The following is a 23,750-nucleotide window of genomic DNA, read 5'->3' as shown; positions in this document are numbered from 1 at the left end:
CTAAGAAGAAACTCTGCATTATGTGATATGAATGAGGGAGTGAATGACCAGCAAATGTTATAAAGTGAGTCACCTCACACCACGGGGGCTCGTGCTGCTTTAAAGATGTGTTTCTGTGATAAAGTACAGGAGTCCGGTAAAAGATCCTCAGACTAATATCAAGGAGTTTGTTCCAAAACCTCTCTCTATTTTAATTACCAAGTGTTCCTGGCATGTTGAACTCATAAGGACGTGTCTTTATAATTATGATCGAGTGTAATTATCTCGTAATCATGACACACTTGACGTCTCGTGATGAGATGAAGCTACTCAGACATTCGCGGTTAACCTCCACAGCATCTGCAGCATGTTGTGTGAGAGTCGCACCGCTCAACAGGAAAACACAGTCGGCTGTTTAACCGAGTAGCTCCTGCAGAACGTCTGTGTGGGCGCCGGTGGGACGTCTCCCTCGGGTGCAGATTTCTTGATCTAGTCCTTCAGGATTGTGGACCCAAAGTTGCAGAACATATTTATTTCGGGTGTTAATAACAGGAGCATGCTGCAAATGGAGATTATGTTGCGACCATTTCTTTCATTTGTATTTTGTGTGCCATAATTCTACATTTCTTGTATGTTTTTGATGATTGAGATGTGATTGTGTCACCTCATCTGGATAGTATATCCTCTAAAATGTAACTTCTGTACAGTGCAAATTAACAGCCAATTCTTTAATAAGAATCCATATTTATGACTATTCTATATTTTTCTTATTGTTAACAAATGCCACAAAAAGACCAAAACCAACAATGCGTTTGTCTGTCTTACAATATAAGTAAAAAGTTTAATTTCGTCCTTCAACATCTTCTCACCATACTTTTTAACAAACGTTACTCAAACAGGAGGAAATAGTGAATTGTTTGGGGACTATTTTCAGCGGCGGATTAATCCACATTTGGCGCTGTAGTGAGTATTTCGAGCTGCAGGACAACAATATGTGTGACTGAAGATGAATCGTGGGTGTTCATGGTAATAAAATAATAGTTTTAATAGGTTTTGGACAACAGAGGAAGAAGATATGTTGCTGTTGGTTATTTTGATTGAATTAGTTTTTTAAATGCCTCATTTTAAAATGCATGTAACTGTAGAAGAGAGTAAGGTATCTAAAGATGAGATATGTAACCGTACTATTTATTAAGCATGTAGAACTTTCTCTCACAGTCTTGAACATCCGTTCGGTGGAGAAGTGTGAACCTCTGGCTACAAAGCAAAAAGCACGAGACAGTTTTGTTCTTCAAATATATAATCTTAGTTCAGTCATACAGATATATACATCGTATAATAAATAATATTTATAAAAACATAACATTTACGATTATAAAATAAAAAGGGAATTATTCACTTTAAAACATTTGTACAAAACTTTGGATATAGCGGGAGAAGTGGAGGGGGACTGAACACGGGGAGGTAGTCCCAGGTGGGAGGAGGACACGAATGCTAAGCTACGTCACACAGAGAGAGGACAGCCTACACACTACTGGTGCTTTCTGTTTGTTCAATGCAATTAATAGGAAGCAGGTGGGACTGTCGGAACATGTCGTGTGGAAACCTCTCACGGTTTGTTCCACCATCGCCAACAGACACACACACACGCACATCTTGCACACATAAATCCTCCAGCTCCTGATGAAGTTTCCCAGCTTTCTTCTGCTTAATGTTCTCAGAATCTACATGAATTGGAAGTCTTTTCTGTCCAACCCAAAAAAATAACTTCCTTTTTTGACTGGGCAGACATCAAATTACAGTAGTGTTCTTCCAATATCCCTAAAACATGAGTTTTTTCTGAGTACAAGTTCATAAATCAGACTTCTCAAAAACCACAACTGTCCAACTGAGAGGAAAATGCAGAGAGAAGGAAGGAAGGGTTGTGAAAGCCAATCAGAAGCTACTCTGGTCTCCACATGTCCCCCTTTTTCCTTTTTCCTTTTCTACGGTGATAAAAGATCTGCCTCAGACTAAAGCCTCTATGATGGACCTGATGAGTGCATGAAGTGTTGGATAACAAAAAAAAAGGATCTCCCTATAATCACTTTGCTCATAAGACCAGAATTAACATTAAGCATGCTGAAGCTTGACTCCCTTTGTGATGCATAAAGACAGCCACAGATGATCTCCCTCTCATACAATTCAGACGGCATCACTCCTCGGATCGAGCTCGTTGCATCACGCGTGTGGAAGTCGTGAGCGGGTCGATCGAATGCGGGAACAAAGTCGTCATTCATAAGAAGTGCAAGCTTTGCAACGCATAAGCAATGCTTCAAATTTTAACCACCTGGAGTGGCTGAATAGTGCACACACACACACACACACACACACACACACACACACACACACACACACACACACACACACACACGTGTGTATGGTTGTTGGTGGAATGAGCATGCTTGTTCACACACATGCCGCATACCTCCAGTCCCAGCCCAATGGTAATATTTCAGAAATGCAGGGCTATAAAAATCAAGACTGTAGCATATATATCTTCTCCAGTTGACTGGTGCGGTCGAGGGGAGCAGCAGCACATGAGGATTTCATCAGCGCAGTAGTTTACAACAGAACAGCTCAGTTCAGTAGTTACAAAGTGATGGTTTCCCGGGGCTGCCGACGTGTTCGCGTCACTGGTAGAGGTTGGTTTAGTTTAAAAAAAAGAAAGAAGGTAAACCAGCCAAGACGGGCCGGAGAAGTGAGGTGTTAGTTAGAAGATGCTTTTTTTGTTTTTTAAATTCAAAAGCAAAGAGTCTGAAAGTTCTTTTTTTTTTCTTTTTTTACTGCATTAATCTCAACAGGTATAAAAGTGTTACTGTACATGCAACACAAACATTGTGCTGGCATGGAGGGGGGAAATAAATAAGGAAGGGGGGTCCAATGCTGCAAGGGGGGGGGCACAACTCAAGCTTCTTCCCATGAGAGCGGCCTAGAGCTCAGTCAGGTCATCACAGGGGTGTCAGATATGGAAATGAAGTGGTTTGGAAGACAGATTCTAGGGTTTTTACACAAAAATAAGAAGAAAGTATCCATTGCTGATGTGCCATTAGGGCCTGAGTGAGTGAGTGAGTGAGTGAGTGAGTGAGTGAGTGAGTGTGCCAATGAATGTTTTAGTGTTTGGAAGCAGGGAAGTCGTGCAGGAGGTGGGGGGTTGAAGGGCAGCACTTGTAGTCCAGCAGTCCGAAAGCACAGGGCCTCTCTCTCTCTCTCTCTCTCTCTCTCTCTCTCTCTCGCGCTCTCTCTCTCTCTCTCTCTCACTTGCACGTGTGGACGTCGTAGACGCGCACGCACTCCTGACAGCTGACGTAGCAGCACCAGTGGAAGATGCAGTGGCACTTCTCCTTGCGCTTCTCAGTCCGGGTGTTGTGGCCGCGGCCGCAGCACAGCAGGTCGCAGCCCTCGATGCCGTGCGACGACACGTTGCAGGCCCGGTCGCGCGTCCCGAAGGAGCCGGTCTCCGGGTTGGGCTCGCAGAAGTTGGGCGAGCCCTCGTAGTAGACCAGGTCGCGCTCGGTGGGGTGCTTGAAGAAGTTGTACTTGACGCGCAGTGTCTCCACCCAGCCGCGGGACTCGCGGTGCTTCTCCACCACCATCTCGGAGGCGCTGTCGTACTTGTCCTTCAGGTAGTCGCCCAGCATGCGGAAGTCCGGCTGCGCCCACCAGCACGTCTTCACCTCGCAGCTCCCCGACAGGCCGTGGCACTTACAGCGCAGGTGCATGTGGTCGAGGATGGTCTGGGGAAACACAGAAGACACTGTTATGGTCACTTTGTAGGGATGTTTAAAGCCAATAGACCCTTTTACAGTAGGATGGCGTTCATAAGTGTTTGGCAACGGAAGTTAATTGGAGTGCAATAAGTTGTCAAGCTGTGTAAGAGCATTGACCACCAAGGGTTCAAGATAATGATGCAACACAGGGATGCACAACCACATTCAGTTGTAGCCCACTTGTAAAACAACAAACACGACAAACATGTTTTGCGTCATAAGGAATGTAAAAAACAAACAATTCTCTGGGCAGATAATATGGCCGACATGAGGAAAACATTGTCCATCAACTTTGTGTTTGGGTTGGCCAATGCAACCTAAACAACCTGCAACCTGTGTATTTGGTGGAAAAACCTCTCATGTAACGTCACACTAGTGAGAAATTACAAGTCACTAGATGATCCAACTCTGTTATGTGTTCATGATACAGACTCAGGTTTGACTTCATTGAGTCTTTATTTGGTACAAATAGTCCAGTTGTAGTTGTAGAAGCAACATTTGCCTTCTTTTGGATGTCTTCGTATGCAGTATGACTTGTTCTGCAGATGATTGTGCGTAGAGTGTGTTTTAGGGAATCACTCTCAGAAGGGATCGTTTGATAGCTAGATATTAAATCAACTAATCACTTAGTCAATCAAATCGTACATCGTGCGTCTGTAGTTGCTCGTAGTGACGGCAGTTGTTGAAAACACCAACAGAACATGTAGGTGTCCTCGTAACAGCCTTCAGTCAACCAGGCTTTCGGCTGAAAGTCACCAGTTAACACGGTCGCTGGTTAAACTGAAACACCTGTTGCTCTGAAACGGTCTTGAGTCTGTTGGGAAGTTCTGTTCAACTTGTTGGAATATTGATTCTGACAAGCAGACATTTTAACGCTGGTAACAGTTTTAATTCAACTCGTCTGGATGGCTGGAGCAAACAAAGCGGCACTTCCGTTGCCAACATGCGCACGCATATTTCTGATGACGTCGACTGTAAAAGGGTCTATAGATGGATATATAGATATAGATATGTTCTAAACTGGACCTGCTTTCATTCCTGTTTAAAAAAAAAAACATGTCCAACTTCGTAAAGCCTGGCAAGGATCCAACATGTAAGCTTTCATAACCCCTTTTTCCTGATCCCTTAAAGCAACACCCTGCTATAAATATATCTTCAGAGTCTGAAGTCTCCGGCCCTGGGCTTTAAAGCTTAGATTCACAGCAGGGAAAACGTTTCCTCGTAGACGGATAGATAATAAATAGATATAGAAACTTCTTAAATGCACAGACCTCTTCTCCACAGTGGATCCATATGTTCAGTGTGCCCTCAAACTACTTTCCCGTAGCCAAGAAATCCCTAAATACTTGGAGCTGCGAGGTGGTGAGAAGTTTCTCCAGACGTTTTGACATTTGTTTGCCACTGGAATCCACTTCAGGGCTTTAATTCAAGCTCTTCAGGGCCACCTTTCAAGGCCTACGAGCGGAGGGAATTTGACACTTTAAAAAAGGTAGATTTTGGGTGTAATATTCCTTTTTAAAAAGCGTAATTAAGTTAAATGTGCTCAGTTAATTTGATAAGTGACTCGGTGCTCGTGTGGCAGTGAAGTCAGTCACCACCGAGCAAGATCTGTCGGAATTTTAATGGTCAGAAATTTACAGGAAATTAAGTAATGCAGACTGAACAAAACCGCTGAAGACTCGCAGAGCGGGGCCAAGAAAAACAATACGCCACTGGCTGCAATTTATTTAAGTGTCATGCAGCTGTGAAGTACAGAGGCTCTGCGCCGCTGCCGATTCCCTCTGAAGTCACTGGCTCACATCGTGAGTGTGCCGCCGCAGGGCTTATCTCACCTTTTGTGTTTTGATTTTGTTGTGCTTTTAATTCAACGGCTATATTTAGCTGCAGAATTCCCCCAGCTGGGGCGGAAGGCAGGTGGCTGTGGCACCTCTGGCTGAGGAAGGGGATAGTGAGAGAGGGGGGGGGGGGGGGGGGGGGGGGGGTCTAGTGACATCACTTTGTGAGCTTGTCATGCCAACATCAAGTCTCAGAGGGCCCCGGGGGCTAAATAATGGGAGCGTGAGAGGGCCAGGTGGAGAGGAGAGGAGACTCCTGACAGTGCCGCTGCTCACTTAGCTCCTGTGGTCTCCCCGGCTGCTCCTGTGCGCTCACATCAAAGGGGCCGTCTTGTTGCCGTGTGGTCCCTCCATTTGCCCTTCAGCGAGCCGCCGGGGAGACGATTTCTTCTCCGAGCGGTGACAGCAGCCAGTGATGTTTTAAGTCTGAGCTGATTCCCCCCCCCCCCCCCTCCCCTTCAACTCACTCGGGTTATTTGACTGTGAGGGAATTTTTTCATTGGGATGCAAAAGGCATGAAAGGCGAGGTGTGTTGCTTAGATGAGTAATTAACCAGTCATTCCAAGTCAAGTGCTCATTTTTAAGGCGGGCAAGTCAAATACCGAATCCTTCCCACCGTCACATGAACACTCAGTAATCCCAGACTAATGTTTCCTGGATGAGTCCTCCTCCTTTTTGCATGACAGGTCGCTGTCCGACGCTTCCGTTTACCCATTTAGCTACAATCCATAGTACAATAGTACCATGTGTGCAGAGGAATGTCTAATGAAGGTCTCGTGTTACGGTGACTTGAGCACTTTTTGAACAGTTAGATGTCAGTACTTCAACAATGGAACCTGCTTCTGTCTTGCAGAGTCCGTCCCACAGTCCATCTTCTAACCGTTAAACCACTGCTGATCAGTTTAGTCTTGTGGGAATCAATATCAATACTATCTGTGCCAAAAGTATGCAGACTCTTCTGTCCACTGCTGTGTTTTTGTGCGAGGCCCCTCAGTTGAAGTGAAGGGAAATGTTAAAGGTGCCAAGTGTGATATTCAGAACTATGACCTATGTAAAGATATAGTGGAGTAATGTCTACCTGAGCTGAGAATGAAGTCACTCTCCCCTTGTGTGTGTTGTAATCAGAGCTTCTCCGTGCTTTGTTTAAGTAGCCACACTGGCCAGCTAATCGCCGCCACTCTGCACTGCGCTCACACGGCGGTAATCGCCGATGAAGCCTCGGCTACACTCCCAAACGGACGTGTACACGGACAGCTGCAGGCACGACGGACAAGTAGTTCTCTTCATACTGTCTGCATGGAAGACGCGTTTCACACATCGCTACGCTATCACTTGATAAGTCCGAACAGGTTTGCAGGCCCACAACAAATTACCGGTACACGGATGTCCGCAAAGAGGATATGTGTAGCTTCAGCTTAAGGCCGTCCCGACCCACATCGTTGTCACAGAAGCTTTAGGAACAGTGCCATTGTTTGCACTCATGTTCATAGCCATCGCCATATTGAGAGCCGTGTGGAGGTAATCCTTCAATCATAGATATGCTCTGAATTTTGTATTCAGCACGTTTTAATGCTGCAGCATACAATGATATGCTCGTTGCTTTGATGTGTAAGAGCTTGACCAGCGTGCTCAGAGCTCTGATCTGAACCCCGTCCAACACTTTTGGGATGAACTGGGACACCAACTAAAAGACGGATAGGGCCGCCCCCTCTTAGTCGGTTAGCTGAGTAAACTGTCGCTCTTTAGTCGATTAACATTACTTTAGTCGACTAGTTTCTGCTTTTTTTTCAGGCTGAATGACATCTTTCCAAGAAACTTCTCTCTGGTAAACACAAGATTTACACTGGTGCTTGTGTGTGATTCTTTGTGGAGAAACACATTTTTCCAGATCTGCTGATTAAATCAATTGTCAATAAAATCATACACAAAGAATTTCTTTGGTTGAGGCCCTAGAGCCAGACCCGATCACATGACATCAGTGTTGGAGCTCACTGATGCAAATCCCTGCAGAAATGCCTTCCAGAAGAATCCTGTGGAGAGCCTTCCCAGAAGATCGGAGACTTCTTCATGATGGCACATGGATTTGAAACAAGTATTTAGATGGTGATTAATATGGATAGTATATCTGTGCACATTCTCCTCAGGTGTCTCTAAATGTGTTTACCGAGCGTCCCGCCTCGTTGTTGTGTCGGTTCATCGCCGAGCGGGCGTCCGGACGATTCTCCCTGGCGTCGGCAAACTCCCTGGACACCAGCACCCCGAACTCTGCGTCCTCGCTGCAGCCGCCCCACTTCCAGCCCTCCCCGGGGGGGCCCTTGTGGTGGGAATCGCAGCCGCACATGGTGGACGTGCCCTCGGCGCAGGAGCGCGTCACTGCGAACGCCACGCCCGCTGAAGCGATGGCGTGGACGAACGCCGACTCTCTGGTCGCTGAGAGAGACGGATGAAGACAGACAGACAGACGGAGAGAGAGAGAGAAAAAGGGAGAGTGTGAGTCAATCTTGTGCTTAACATGGACAATCTTTACTGCTGCCAACATCCAGACAGACATATTGAAAGGGATACCTCCAGGCAATAAAACTTGAGTGAAACACAACAACCCTTTGGGAAAGAAACTTTTAACCCTTTTATTATTTTGCAATATGTAAACATGCCTCCCAGTATTTACCACATGATCTTCGTCAGCGATGAGGAAGCGCACACTACATGAAGGAGCCTAAAAAGCAGAGTCCCTGCAGTGACATCAGCCCATTGTGGTTGTTGTCAGGAGGGCCTAACGCTCAGTGGGATCTCGGTGACCTCCTGTCATCCCTGAGGTGTGCTGCTTTGCATCTGGATAGTGTTTCAGGAATGTTGTCACCCCCCCACACACACACACACACCTCCCACCCGTCCCTGTTCATAGCCCAGGGCCTTCTGGTGAAACCTAGCAGTGTGTCGGCCTGTTTCTTTTTTTCACACCAAAGGATGGAGTTACACCTCCTTTTGAAGGCAACAGCTTATTACGTAACCGGACACCATTGTTTCACAATCACAGCACACTTAACGTGGCTCAGCCATTACACTCCGCTAGCTGTGTAACAGACATGCAATACAGACACACAGAGGGAGGGGGGAGGGGGGGGGGGGTTCTGAGATCCACAACTGCGTGCTCTGAGTTTTGAAATATGTACGATCACGACCAGACAATTAGACCCACATTTTGCAGACCACAGTGGCTACTAAAGCCAGACATTCTTCAAGCTTTTCTGCTGCCAACGAGGCTTTCAAGACTCGATCAGAATCAAGTTTACAAGCCACAAACACAGTTTACTGATGTTTGTCTGGAGGCGGGTCATATTTCCCCACCCTGAAAGTGTCCGCAAGCAAAGTTGCAAAACAAAACGAATCCTGTTTATACTAGCCTGTAGGGCTAATATGTTGCCAATAGGATCAATATTTGTGCCGTTTGTCTGTTTTTCTGACATTTTATGCATGCTAATAATATCAAAGGTGAAATGTCAGATGGATCAACTGATGTGCCTTTTTTGTTGTGAAAGTGTAATGCAGATGCTGAAATACTGTAAATCACAACTATTTTCAGTAATATTTGAAAAATAGCATTAAAAACTGAACCCATATGTTCACAGTATGATATGTTAGATGCATCTGATCTAAACGATGAAACTGTGTGTCTATAAAAGCTGTATTTCCACCGTTCATTCTCAGTAAAAGGATACAGTTTTGCTCTAAATCCCGAGTGCATGATTGGACGACACTCCGTCCTCAGGTCGGGCATCCCTGCTCGCCCTGGCAGGCCTAGCTGGGCCCTCCACAACGGGGGCCTGTGAGCCCTGGGCCCCTGGAGCTCTGGCTGTTAGCCATGGCTAGCGCTGCTTCTGCTACCTGCTGGGCCCATCAATCCGCCTTTGTTTCCCTTGTGTCACACTGTATTATCCACACAAAGGGCCCAGCGACTCGCGCCCCCACAGCCCCACTCTGCCCGGAGCTGGCATTCCCTAAACTCCCTCACCCCCCCCCCCCCCCCCCCCCCTCTCTTCAGCCACCCCTCCGCCAACACCCTGAGCTGAAATCCCATACACCACCACGGCACCTCAACCCCCCACTTCCTCCCGGCATCCACCAACAGCACTGCCGTGGCCAACGCGCCGCTTAAGGTGGCTCGGGCTGGTGGTTGGTAGCTCTCCCTTTCCTAACTCCCAACTTTTCCATTCATCACTCCCAAAGTGAGCTGCTCTTCCTTCCTTCCCTGCTTCCTTCCTTCCTTCCTTCCTTCGCTTCCCCATCCCAAAGCGCACACCCGGGCTAGGGTTGGGAGAGATCCCCTTTCAGCCTGTTTTCATGACAGAGTCAAAAGGGCGTGTGAATGGGGCGTCCGTGGGAGCTGGACTGTGTGAGGCGCGCACTGGTCTTCATGCACAGTAGGGGTTGAGCGGAGCCCCCCGGCCCTTTTCTATTGCCTGTAATCTCATTTGGCCTCCCCTCTCCCTTTTATTTGACTGAGGAGCTTGGACTGCTCACACTGCCCAGTTCTGCCCAGATTCCTTCCCCTCTGACACACAGGGTAATTCATTTCCAATCAGCAGCCTCGCTCACGACACATAAACTTCTACCTTTTAGAATTAGGGACTGCAAGGCCTTAAGCGGGACACCTGTGTCTATTGTACCCCCCTCCCCGACTGTCAGGTTTAGTGGGATTCTCTACAAGGACACAGTCAGTGTGGCCATATCGTACAATTAGTATTCTGTTTGTGAAGCGCCTGATGGATGTCTCCAGTATATCAGCTGTGCTTGTCAGGTTTTGTTGATGGATTCTCACCGCGTTGACCCTCTTTCATGTACGAGAGTGTAAACACGGTTCGGGGGGAAAAAAACTCCGAAGACGAATGCGATACTGGAGGTAAAGATGGATGGAAGTTGAATAATGTGTCGGAGCTTGTACCTGCGCCCATTTCTCACTGCAGAGCAGGAAAGGTGTATATTATTGTAATTGCCCTGGTTAGGCGTTTGTCAGCAGAAGCTCAGAGAACAGGCAGTGCTGAGCCTCAGGGTGTTCGTTTTGTAGCAGCTCGCAATAGCCTCAGCCAGAGCTTTTATACAGAAGTAGTTTTGGCACAGATTATTATTATTAAGCATTGCATACATATGTACATCGTCATTAAATACAGCAGCAAAGAGTCAAGCATACCTTTATCGAGCACAGGGCCGAAAATGGCCAAGTTGTCCTTGATGGTGGTGCAGTTCCACCGTCGGCCCCTGAACTGGTGCTGGCACTCCTGGATCCCCAGCTTGACCCCCTCCGCGACGCTGGGCATGATCTCTATGTAGTTGCGACAGAAGCGCAGCTGCTTGGGCACCAGGCCGGGGATGGAGCCGCACAGGATGGGTTGGGAGCCCAGAGACGAGTACTGCTGCCCGAGGGCCAGGGACCTGTGACACCAAGAGAGGGAGAAGAGAGCACCGTCAGGTGAGACTCATCTCTGCATCTGTGTTAAGCACTATAGCGGACTAGGAATATAAAGATGTGCAACATGATCCAAAAGAGGTTTATCACCACGACCAAACACCTAAAAGGCCAGAACTTAACATAACTTAAAAACCAAAAATCACATTTCTTATTCTTTGCTTTTTAGGGTTTATATTCACTACTTTTTGGATTTCCAGCAAAAAGTAGCACGAAAACTGTCAAGTAGTGAGTGAAAGCTGACATTTGTATGTTTAGACAGATTAGTATTCATTTTATAAGATAAGACTTTGCCAATTTTGGACGATTATATTTCAACACAACTCATTCCAACTTGTCACGTACTGACGCTTTGTCAGACGGACCGGGTGGCCCACGTCACATCACTAGCCTAACTTCAAAATAACTCAACACCGGTCTCGAACACCGTCGACACAGTTACAGATGGGTTTACATTGTAGTTACTGGACAGCGCGGTGCTCATACAGACGCTAAAGGGTGTCTAGTGCGTCGGTATCTGACATCCTGGCAATAAGAACGGGCTGCAAAGTCTCCTAATGCTGGTTGTGTTCAGACAACATTTAACATTTGTGCCATTTGGCTTCCTTTTGTTGAATGAAACAAAAAAAGGTTTTGCTGAAACGTGTGTAAACCTCTCGACGTAAGGTATTGGGAAAAGTATATTGCACTGGTTTCATCATGTAATACCAGCCCTAGTGCTTTTCCACTGTCAGAGGATGTAGGAAGTGAGACTGTTTGCCTCACAGTACAAGTCTGTGCCCTTCATGAGCTCCACCCTGCAATAACAATGATGGTGACCTGCCAGGGAGGCCTCCCTCAAAGTCAACCAGCTTTTGGAGAGCAGATCACTTCTCTGTTCGTTAGTCTCAGGTTTAACTGTAAGCGTAGCTCAGTGATTTATTGAATTATCTGTTTATTGTAGTTTATACTAAGAGCTGCTGTTTATTTTTGTCTTTCTTTTTCCCACCAGGAGGGGAGGGGTTGTAGGCCCACTTCAGGGCAGGGATACAAGCTATTAGTTCTGACTCTTCAAGTGTTTCCACTTGTTAGGATACACAGATCTGCTGATCTAACAGATAACACACAAGTACTGTCTGCTTGGGGAAAAGCCCCCTCTCTCTCTCGCACACAATAAAACACCGGCGTCTGCAGCACTTCCATCACTGATTTGCGGTTTTTCCCTCCGTAGCTGATTTTGATAAGAATGACAGAGCTTACAGACGGACGAAAAAAAACAGCATATCTGAAGATATGTGCCTCACCAGAAGGCTCGTGCAGATGTGCCCATGGAAGGGATTAATCACCACGACGAGACAGCCAAGATCAGCGCGTGATGCCAGAAACCATTATAGTTTCAATCAGGTAATTCACTTTAATTGCCTTCTATTTCTCTAGAAGTAAAAGTGTGAGAGAGACAGAGGGAGAAAGAAAACATATTTTCCGTGCCCGTGTTTTAACACGCTTTTTGTGATGACAAGCTCAAACAAAGCTGTGCGGTTTCTTCCACAAGGTTGTGCATTTACTGAAGGGTGTTGCACTCAAATGTCTTGTTTATTTATATCTGGGCGCATCACCTGAAGACATGTTTCTGTACGGGGCCGCTGCGTTCTCGAGAGGCGATCGCTTCACAATAGATGTGTTGGCTGCGTCTGTGGCGGACAGCGTGGCGCTGGAGGCCTGCGACGGGATCACGGGGAACAATTGACGCCGATCAGATCAGAGCGCCGCTCGGGATGACCTCAGGACCCCCGCAGGGCGCAACCCAATCGTGGCAGCCACTGACTCTGACGGATGAGTGCAGCGCAGTGCCCCACCCCAACACAAAAGTCAAGCCATTGAAGTCACAGGAGAAGAAACAGAATAATCCCCCCCTTTGATAGGTTCTCAGCTCGTGGGCGCTTTTGCTTTCTACATATGCTACTAACAAAACAAAACAACCTGCCCCCACCTCCCCTCCCAAATATGTTTCTGATCTCCGGTATCACTGCTTACACACTGAAACGTGCCACTGAGTTGTTTTGCTTTCACAGCTGGTGTAATGGAATATATGATGATCACATAATCGGCTAAAAGCCACTTGTATTGTTTGCTTCCTCGCAGACACTGATGCACAACAAACGATTCTCACGTTTCCGTATGAAACGCTATCTGATCGCAGCACGGTTACATAAGCTATTCAAAACCCTCAAACACTGCTGTGCACGAGGAAGAACAAGTCTCTTGTTTCACATTCAACTCAATAATTCAAACTTTAAAAAATGCTGTTTTGCCCAATTCGATGTTCCCATGCAGTAATCCGATAGTGCTCATCAATCTCATTCATGTTCTTGTCTCAAGTTTAGCGAAGCGGAGGCAGCCACATTAGCTCATCCCATCGGGTCCCGATCCCGCCGACATCACTGAGTTCAAGTGTTGCTGACTTCACTCCGTCTGGTGACTGAGTGACTAAGGGCCCTTAATTACAACGTCTGCTAGCGTGGTTTCTGCCCATTAATCTCTCAAGACGTGGGACGGACCAGAGTGGGCGATGCCCCTGAACACAGAGCTTGAATTTGAACCCCTGATGTCACAACTTCAGTCGGTTCACTCAGAAGGAAAATCTCTTCTGTCCAAGTGAGATATCTCTGTGCTTAGACCGCCAACCTCTGCTACATCTCAGGCTCCATTCAGGACGGCTGAACCGCTTACCCACCACTCCGACATACTGGCTTTGCCAGTGAATTTGGGATTTTTTGATGGAATCAATCAGCTAACCGCATGGGACTTTGCGGTGGACGTCGCATGTTTAGACTACAGGCTGTGGATCTACCAGCCTATTTGTCTTTGTTTGCAAAGGATGTGCCTCACTTGATCCATATGGACAGATGAGATGAAAGGGGATATCTTTTTGGCTTGGTGCTAATGAGAGTCTTAACCCTGAGGGGTTATGAGGCGTATCGTGCAAACAGACACACATACACACACACGCAAACAGACGCATGCAAGCAGGCCACATGTGAGCCATGCTGATCCTGCCTGCTTGGCCTCACTTCTGGGAAGCCACGAGCAACGTGTCTCAACCGAGCGAGGGAGCAGCAGACGCAGAGACCTCCGCAGAGGCAGAATGCCGGGGGAATCTGCTGCGGGGGACGAGACGAGCAGCAGAGCGGCAGGGCTTGGCAGGTGCATGCCCGGGCAGGTCCGTATGGGGCCTCTACTGGCCTGGGGGGGTGTGGTGGTTACGGCTTGGTTGGGGGTTTTCTCAGTTTTTCTAAACTGGGCTGATGTGAAAGTATGACGGGCTGCTGGAAACCACAGAAATGAAGCAGAGGAAACAAAGGGATTCCACCACACACCTCGCTGAAGAGTGGAAATTCACGCAATCAAGACTGTAATGCTGACTCAACCACTCCCAGTGCAATAAAATCACTACAATCTGCAGCAGGGTTCTGAAAAGTGGCAGCATCCTGCAGTTCTTTACGTTTTGTCTGTGAGCAAGGAGTCTTGTACTGTCAGAAATATGTTGCAGCTGTTATTGTGGGAGGTCTGTGTGGTCAGTGTGTAGCACATGTCTGTGCACAGATGGGCTTTTCTTTGTGTGACAGCCTCCTGTGTCCAGAGGCACAAAAAGTACCAGGTGACCCTCTGAACCTGTCGAGCAGAACACGACACCTGACCTCACGGCCCACAGAAACAGTTTGAAGTTCATGACCAGGGTCCCGTGTACAAATATCTAAGAGGATGCTGGGTGCTGATCTCCGGCTTGTTTGCCTCGTCTATCAAAGTCATTACGATCAGGTGACAGCTCAGATTCTACCGTCATGTAATCGTCTATATACCTTGTCGGAGTTGCTGCCCATCTTTGAGTGAGGAGAATACCCCCCCCACACGAGCGCACACTCTACATACTGATGGCCAAAACAGGTTATTACTTTGTGGAATAATTTCATGCATTTAAAAGTTTAGATGTTGCTTAGCCTCAGAGTGCACGTCTCATAATGTTTTTAAGTCTCCAAAATCTCCTCCCAAATTATACATGCATACAAACAATAAATATTGATATTTTGCAGCAGTTGGACAAAAATCGAGTAGGTCACGTGTCACTTCTGGCTGCCATCTTTGGTCATAATGCATAACAGCTTCTCTTATCATCTCTTCACCTGCAGCTAACTCGGTTATTTGTTTTAATTGGATAACGTCAGAAGAATCTTTGAGGAATCTGCACACGTCTTCAAAACAGCGTTAAATGACCTGCTAACGTTAGCTAGCATTAAACGTCAGCACTGTTTCTATTAATGTCACGTTTTATCTTCAATCTAAAAGATGATTTATGCGGCACGACAGCTGGGTAAATCATTTCTAACGCACCTTTAATCGTTCTTTATGTTAGTGAAGTACTTTTACTGCAAGTTAAAAATAGTGTTTTATGTTGTTGTCCTACTCCTTAATGCGCTCGCGCACCCAGGTCATTAACGTGACAGTAAACGTAACGTAAGTTGACGTAAGTTACGTTAAATACTATTTTGCTTCTGAGTCTCAGTTCCTTTGCTTAAGTACAAGATGAAATACTGAATTACAAGTCCTGCATTTAAGATTGTATTGAAGTAAAAGTACTTATTAGCAGAATGTACTTATTGTACTTCACTAGTAAAAGTACCCATAGAGGCAGAATGGCTCCTGTGTATATTAGTGGTGATTGTAATAATTAATAGATGAACATATATGCAGCATTTTAATGTTGATGCTGATTAACGTACTGTGGGATAGTTTACTTGATTTAAATGCACATTTTTTAAGCTTTGTGTGTTAAATTAAAGTAAATATAGCTGTTAGATAAATGCCGTGGAGTGAAAAGTCCAATATATCCTTCTAAAATGTATTGAAGTCTAAAATAACAGAAACTGGAAATACTCAAAGTATAAATAGCTCCTAACTGGACTTAAGTAGACTTTTTTCTTTGTTTCAGCTGTGAGCGCCGGTCAGAAAGACATTGATAACACGTTTTAGGTTCCTGTTGTTTTGACTGAAGTTTTTAGTGGCTTGTAGTTCAGAACAAATTGGAGCGTTGAAGTGGCGACCGAAGTATGAGGAAGAGCGAGGGATTAGAGAGGCTGTCACAATCCATCCCTCCATGCATTACTCCTGAGGCGCTTGTTCAAAGGCTCATGGAAACCTGCATGCATGTATGAAGGCAGAGTGAACTGCACGGTTGTGTTGCTACTTGTAAGTTCCTTCTTCCAACAAGGTCATCAATTAGAAAGATAAAGGCAAGAGGTGGGATGCCTTTGTTTGTGTTGCTCAAACATTGTTAAGAGCCTGAATGGCGTACCGGCTTGCACCCTCATTGCGGGACGTGCTGATAACTGCTGACAGGTAATGATATGATTAAAAGTTGGAACACTCTCCGGGCTGTTGGAGGAGACTTGGATCTGATGATGTGTTCAAGTAACTACACCTTTTGTGTGCAGAATTAGGGTTTGTAAGTTAGCAAAATGCCCAAGATTTGTTCAACTCTGATGCTGTAAATGAGTCAATCATCAAAATCCATATCTCTCTTCGATACAAAACGTTTAGCCGAGTTCATAAATATGAACTTTATTGTATTTATTTAACAGATAAATAGATTTGATAATGAATTTGAAATGATTCACTCGTATGTTGTAGAAAGTAGGAGTTCTGTGTATTGTGTTTTATCATAAAGCAGGTTTAGGTGCTATATTAATGCCGTGAAGGTCTCGCTCAATCCCTTCTGATGTGATGCCATGAAGATGGCGATGGCGGCGTTGCGTAAGAATCGGAAACGCTGACCAATCAGAGCAGACTGGGCTTTTTTGGGAGGGAGGGGAGGGGGGGGGGCTTAAAGTGCTGAAGATGGAGCGAGTTTGAATCCAGGTACATTCGGTGTTTTCTATCATTAAATCCTGTAAACGTGTTCTCGTAGAAACCCAACGTCTCCTTTGAAAGAACATATTTAATTGTGGCTTCAGATTTGATAAAACGCAATCGCATTCCAATGTGTGTTTGCTGTTATTGACGATGTGTGCCAGTCATTCTTAGCCCTGTCTGAACAAGTTAACTTATTTCGTTAAAGAGAAATTAATAAAGTTTGTTTATGCCGGGTTTGTGCCTGAAGCGCATTCTGTCACCTCGTCTGCGAGAAAGAAGAAGCCTTCTGCTGTAACAGACTGCGAGAATATTGTTTGCATTAACCTCCAATCTACCTCTATTTTACCTCTATATGTTGACGCCTCAGCTCAACTTGTCAGATTTGCCCCGAGGACACCGTGCTGCTAAACGAGGCCCTGGCAGAGCTGAGAACATTGCCATCAGAATTTCATTTATAAATCCCACAGCAGAGTCTGCAGAGAGACAAAGACGCTCGAAAAGAGAGTAAGTGGGCCAAGGAAAGTTGCCGGCTTCGCCCGAGGATGGGACTTTTCCTGGTGGAGGCTGGAATGCAAAGCTACCGTCTGTGTTTTGTTGTCTTCCCTTTTTGCTTTGGCACACTTTTGATTTGTGGTCCGACAGCTCCTGGCTGATCAGATGAAAAATGACAGGACCCCTGAAACAACCTGTTCTTTCTTTCTCCCTCTGCAGACTGCTGAGAGTGGAGTTGGGACAAGGAGCCCCTGCAGTCACAAGCATGCAGACGTGCAGAGGGAAACTGAACAGGGCGTAAACTTGTGAACCCGCTCGTCAGAAAGGGGAATGAGCGAATGACGAATGCTCGACAGACTCGGCGTCCCGGTGTGTCCGTATAAAGGTGGACACAACAGAGTCTGATTCGAGCCTGTTTGAATGAGAGTCTTTGTGTGAATGAGCCACAACTCAAACAGTGCATTGTTCCCTGCCACCGCTCATTAGGGGCAGCTTGTTGGCATCGCTGCTTGAATTGTCAGCAGTAATGCATCCTATGCAAATCATAACTCGGAGTGGATTCTCTGGAATCTTCCATTGTCTAATGTCTGGAAGTTCTTTGGTGGCAATTTCAAACACGGCATTGTGTGTGTGTGTGTGTGTGTGTGTGTGTGTGTTTTTTTAAAGTAGTTAGAACACCTAATTGCTGTTGACTTTCGCGTGCTTGGGTAATTTGGAGAGGGAAAAAGTTGTGGTGTGATTGTTGGGGTTGAGCTCGGCTAACAGAGTTTGCCTGTCAGCAGATATTTCACTCACAGGCTGTTTGTCCCATGTTAAAGAAACCGACTGTCATGCAATTATTCATAGCATTTGTTTTTTTAAATGTGTAAACTGAATTCCTTCTAATTCTGAGAGACATTGAGCTACCATCCTCTCTTCCCTTTCCTCTCCCCGCTGCATCGTGATTAGTTGTCTGGTTGACCCGGCCAGCGACCCGAGGGCTCTGGCTGAATACCTGCTGTACAGGTGCGACCGACACGTCTCTGTCCCTGACCCCTGTGTGCCAGAGAAATGGCTTTCTGCGAATAATTAACCTCTGTAACAAGCCGTGCAGGTGAGATCCAGCCAGGTAATGAAGACTTTAAATAGTGTGTGTGTGTGTGTGTGCCTCCACACGAGTCCCCTGACGATCTCTTTGCCTCTGGCCGTTGCTGGTTTCCCTTTGAGGAACTGCCCCGGCCTGTGTTTTAGTGCAGATAATAGCTGTGCACCAGGGGGACTTTGTCATTTCCTACAAGAGCACGCCGTCCTTTGATAGTGTTTGAAGATTAGAAACTCGCCTTGGCCGCTTTTGAAATACCACTCTCCTTTGAACCTCTCCGCCTGTAGCTGCAGTTTGACCGGATGGTGTCGTCCCACATGCTTGTTCAGTGACGACAAGTTTTGTTTCGTGCGATAACGTGTCGAGTCAGCACGTGAACGAAACTCTCACTGACGGTACGAGTGCAGTTCAAGGCCGGTGCAGTTTTTTTGGCCATTGTGATCGGCAATGTTCTTTAAGATCAGCACGTTAAAATGTCACCAGACGGTTCACAAAAACAGCTTTGCAGTGGCTAAACACCTGCTTTGGGACATGTTACATAATCATACGTGTTTTTAAAGAATTTCCCTGTGGATGTGACTTTCTGTGGAGACATTTTTCTTTTGGCTTGAGCCCAAACTTGCCTTTGACTCCGTCCCTCAGCCATTCATAATGGAAGCCTAAAGTCTCATTTGAATGACATTCTTCTGGACTCTCCTGCTCTTTTCTCTACCTTCCACCGCGCCGCTGAGAATAATAGCCGAACATCCTTGATCTTTTCACACAAGGCGGCGGACGGAGGATTTTCTCCGCAGTAAGAATCATTTAAGTGATCCCTTTGCCAACGGTCGGGGTTGAAGATTGGATTGAAGATTGGAGGTTGGGGGGGGGGGGGGGGTCTCAGTCAGATAATGACATTCCTGAGACCCAGAGATGGACTCTAGAGCCCCATTTAAGCCGCTCAGGTTGAACTGGGAGAGGTCTGTGTATAGACTGGGCAGTTTGAGGAAACCTAGATAGCTTGGAGAGGTGAGCCACCGGTTTTATTGAGAAAAACCTCCACAAGTAGTCCTTCAAACGGCAAACGCAATGTTAGTCAGGAAGCCCTATTTAGGGATTAAGCATGCTCCAGATTCTAATTAAAGGATGTTGAAATTGAATAACTGAAAGCTTTTATGATGCTGAGTAGTAGATTAGTATTTATATGTGTAATACATATATAATTGTTGCACTGCACTGTTAAATGCTATTTCTTGTCTTTCGTAACCTAAGTCTGCTTTTGCTGTTGTTTCACCTGAGTGGAAGTGAACTAATTCAACTAAAGATTGATTGGTCAGGAGTCAGGACTGCACTGATGATCGTTTTAACACCAGCAAAGTGTTTGCTGTTTGTAAAAAATATTCAAAACAGTTGTTTGGAGCAGTTTTCCATGCAACAGCCTCATTTCTTTATCCGTCTCTGTGTCTCAGTTCCCTCCATCCCTCCCCATAGTTCTCTGTTTGATTTCATAACAACAAACATTCTCAGTAATCTGAAGCATTAAAACATTTTAGGGGGAAAAGTTGAATCAATATGAGAATTTCCCTACTTGAAATTGCAAAAAAACAATCGGCATCAAGTGTACAACGTCTCTTTCCTGTGCATCTTTAACAGTGTGATAACGGAGGAGTGAGAGAATAACACTTATTGGATTTAAAGTGTAACTGTGCGGCGTGATATGACAGCGTTAAACCGATAATCACCGCTGATGCTCGATGGCTGGTGTTGGAGTAGAATCAGCTGAGCTAATTCCTTGTTGAAAGTGACTGTCATCGTTCACTCAAGGAACACAAACAACACAGCCGGCTTAAGCTGAAGAGTTAAGCTGCGATACAATAATGCAACCTCTGTGTTTGATAAGAACAGAGTATTACATCATACTCCTCAGCTTCAGCTTCTTAGATGTTCTTTGGTTATTAAACGTAGGTCGACTGGTGAAACCAAAACACAGCAATAAGTCCGAGAACAGACGGCGTGGACGGCGTTGTCAGATGATTGGACAGAGGCACCGTGGGACCTGTGGAGTCTGTGAAGTCACAGCCACGAAGCCTTAAACTGTCACGGATTCTTTCAAACTTTGTTTCTTGCTCATGTTGTGCAAAAGCTGCTGTTCCCCCACAACATTCTTGCATTCTCGCCTTCCTCCAAACCCACCTCATTAGTTCACTATGTCTCTCTCTACTGCACCTCATCTTCGTATGTGCATATCAGGCAGAGTTATTTATGCTCCGTTTGGTTTTTCAACACCCCGTCTTGTAAAAGCAAGGCTGCCAGGCATGAAGCAGTCAAAGCTGCTCTTCCCTCACAACCCGTCCCACCTTGGCTGGAGAATTTATGGCCAAGTCGTCGCCCCTGAGACGGAAGCCGAGAAGGAGCCTTCCCGGGCCCTCGCTGAAACTCGGCACCCTCCCTTGTTTTTGACGCACCGCCTCATTTCGTCTTCTTTTTTGGGACGTGTTCGACACCCCGGGGTGATGCCAACTGCTGGAGCTGTTTGACACCCATCCCTCAACACCCGCCTGGTCACCTGGGGCCACGGCTCTCCGCTCTTCATCTCTCCTGCATTTTACCCAAGTAACCCGTTCCCCCGGCCCTGCACTTCAAAAAATTTGTTTCCCAAATCAAAAGGGTCGGTGCGCATTGTTGAGGTTTCGAACATTATACCGGTGTCATGTAAGCTGCTTGAACAGAACAGCTGCAGGTAATTCACACAGAGAATCCCAGGCTCTATTGTCGCTGTTGTCTGATGGCTCCTGCTGAAGCCAGCAGTGGGTGTAAAGTCCTCTCTGCCATTAACACTTCAGCCCTGTGGCCTGTGTGCTTGGCAGCTGCCTGCTCTGTAAATGAAACCAGAAGATGCTGGCGGTTTGGACAGCGCTAACGCTGGGACCACATGCTAGTTGGGCTACTAAAAAGTGCAGTAGCTCTGACAAGTATTGTGTCGCGAGCCAAAAGAGCTTTGTCATACGCCCACGCAAAAAATATCTCCAAAATAGAAGCTTTATGTTACAAAAGGAGACCAGGAGCTATGAGGTCAGCCGCATGTAGCTGCATTTGTAATGAGATAAACCTCTACATTTCAGTTGCTGGGATCATTTAACAAAGAATAAAAGCCCTGCGGCACCCGAACATATTGTCTCCTGACAAATCCGTGGCGGAGGGGGTGAATTGTGGTACAATTGAAGAGCAAAATGATATGCTTAACTCTTCAAAAAGATTAATTTAATTGCAGCTGATACCCTGTGGCACACCGCAAATTAGTAATATTTAAAAAAATAAAACCGCGTACAAGTTTGTCAGTGCATGTAATACACTTTTTGGTAATACGTCCACCAAAAAAAAAAAAGCCCAAAACGATTCAGATTCAATTCACGGCATGTTTTTGGGAAGCCGGCGGCCTGAATGTAGAACGGTGACGCACAATAGCAAACAAAATGACGCTGATCTTATAAGTCACGATCGTTGTACTCCCTGAGGCACTCCTAAAATGATATGGTTGCACTTCAATAAGCTGATTATGGAGCAGAAACAGGACCTTCTTCTGAGGCTTTGTTGAGTTCTGCTGAGCAACATCGGTGGCGTCATCGTCCTTAAGCGATACATCCACGATTTACGTAATAATCACTGATCTCACTGACTTCACACCGTTGTGGAGAAATGACTCGCGAGTCCTCACAGTGCTGTTTGACAATTCATATCAACATGGCACCAACGCGCTGTGTGTATTTTCCTTTTTAAATACAAAAAAACATCTACATCTTCAATCATTAAGTGGATCCCAAACTTCAAATTCATCCTCTTTGCATCACAAAATACGTCAACATGATAAATGGACCTGAGTGGAGGGGGAAAAGAACGGCGAGCCTTTTCCGTTACACTAGTATTTGAGGTTAAGATTCTTTGGACTGGGCCGGAGAACATTTTTCCACGCAGTCAACTGAAAGTGCACACTCTGCCCTCTCACAAATGATCATTTGACCCAAAAAAACTCCCTCTCTTTACAGGCTCTGATGCTGAAACTGTGGATTTGTACTCACCACCAGATGGGATAGCCTCCAAGCACCCGCGAGCTGGACAACCACACACACATCAAATATCCAGTCAGATACAAATCCATGAGGTAAGCCTTGTAGTGTGTGTGTGTGTGCGTGTGTGTGTGTGTGTGTGTGTGTGTGTGTGTGAGAGAGGGTAAAAAACCCCGGATCAATACATAGAACTTCCAGCAGGCAGTGAAGAAGAAGAAGAGTTTCCAGGAAGAGACGCTTTAGGGCAGCTTGATTGTTGAATGAGGGTTGAAGATTAAAAATGATATTGAGAGGAAAAAAAAAAAGATCTTCCTCCTGTTTTCCCCCCTTCTTTGAGTCGGGCCAGGAAAGTGTGTCTGTCTCCTAGTAGTTAAGAGAATAAGTGTCTCTCACACACATGCACACACGCTACCCGTCCTCTCCTTCCCTCCCTCTCTCTGAGGTTCTTCCCTAAGGTAGATATCTTTTTCTCTCTCTCTCTCTCTACTTTTTTCTCCCTCAGGATGCCTCATCCACAGGCCCAATATTAAAGGAGGGAGGGTGGGGGGGGGGGGGGGGGGGTGAGGGGGGGGAGAATGAGGTTTGGAGATGTCAGCTGGCAAGCCAATCACAGAAGATGGCCTTAGGTTACGAAAAAAAAAAAAAAAAAATTATTATTCGTTCCCATCTGTCAATCACACGCCACCCCCTGGTAATGTGGAAAAGAAAGGAAAGAGTGAAAAGAGGGGAGGGAGGGAAATAAGAGAGAGGGAGGTATGGAGCAGGGACGCGCAAAGAAAAGGTAGAGAGTAGAGTAGAGTTGTTACTCAACTTGTTTCATGTGTGATCATTGAGGGAAAGAAAAGTCCCTCCGTTTAGGTCGGCGAAGGGATGAAAGCCAGCGTCTCCTGCAGAAGACTCAGCTCGGGGGGTTTAGCTGACGTACATGTTGACACATTGATTTTTTAGGGGTTGTGCCCTGACTAATTGATCCGGATATATACTGTGCACACACACACACACACACACACGTCAACACACGCATAATCTCCGTCCCGCTTACAGGGATATATACACACATATATACATATATATATATATATACATACAGTGGATTTTCTGAATTGTTGTCCGCCCACCCCACCAGGGGAAGGACACAATAAAGCCATAAACTGCGGCGGT

The 23,750-nt window shown here is 46.1% G+C and overlaps 1 protein-coding gene across 1 annotated transcript; it reads right to left on the bottom strand.

Annotated features, from left to right (window-relative positions):
• Positions 1-3,275: 3,275 nt before the first annotated feature.
• On the bottom strand, positions 3,276-23,095 carry wnt3 (wingless-type MMTV integration site family, member 3). The gene is made up of 4 exons (XM_076092866.1): positions 22,602-23,095; positions 10,812-11,053; positions 7,788-8,053; positions 3,276-3,755 (listed from the first exon to the last, which is right to left on the bottom strand). The coding sequence occupies exons 1-4, from the start codon at positions 22,679-22,681 to the stop codon at positions 3,276-3,278; spliced, it is 1,068 nt and encodes a 355-aa protein (XP_075948981.1). The 5' UTR covers positions 22,682-23,095.
• Positions 23,096-23,750: the final 655 nt, after the last annotated feature.

Source organism: Anarhichas minor, unplaced genomic scaffold, assembly GCF_050575085.1.
Source record: "Anarhichas minor isolate MPS153535 unplaced genomic scaffold, ASM5057508v1 ptg000017l, whole genome shotgun sequence".
Lineage (NCBI taxonomy): Eukaryota > Metazoa > Chordata > Actinopteri > Perciformes > Anarhichadidae > Anarhichas > Anarhichas minor.
Note: the sequence above shows the minus strand (reverse complement) of the source record. Positions and strands in the feature narration are given on the sequence as shown.

Bases quoted from the DNA above. Each gene is read 5' to 3' on its own strand.
- wnt3 (XM_076092866.1), bottom strand. From the start codon at position 22,681: ATGGATTTGTATCTGACTGGATATTTGATGTGTGTGTGGTTGTCCAGC. The intron at 11,054-22,601 runs GTGAGTACAAAT...TTGGTGTCACAG, and splicing joins GGAGGCTATCCCATCTGGTG to GTCCCTGGCCCTCGGGCAGC. The intron at 8,054-10,811 runs GTATGCTTGACT...CGTCTCTCTCAG, and splicing joins CGGCCCTGTGCTCGATAAAG to CGACCAGAGAGTCGGCGTTC.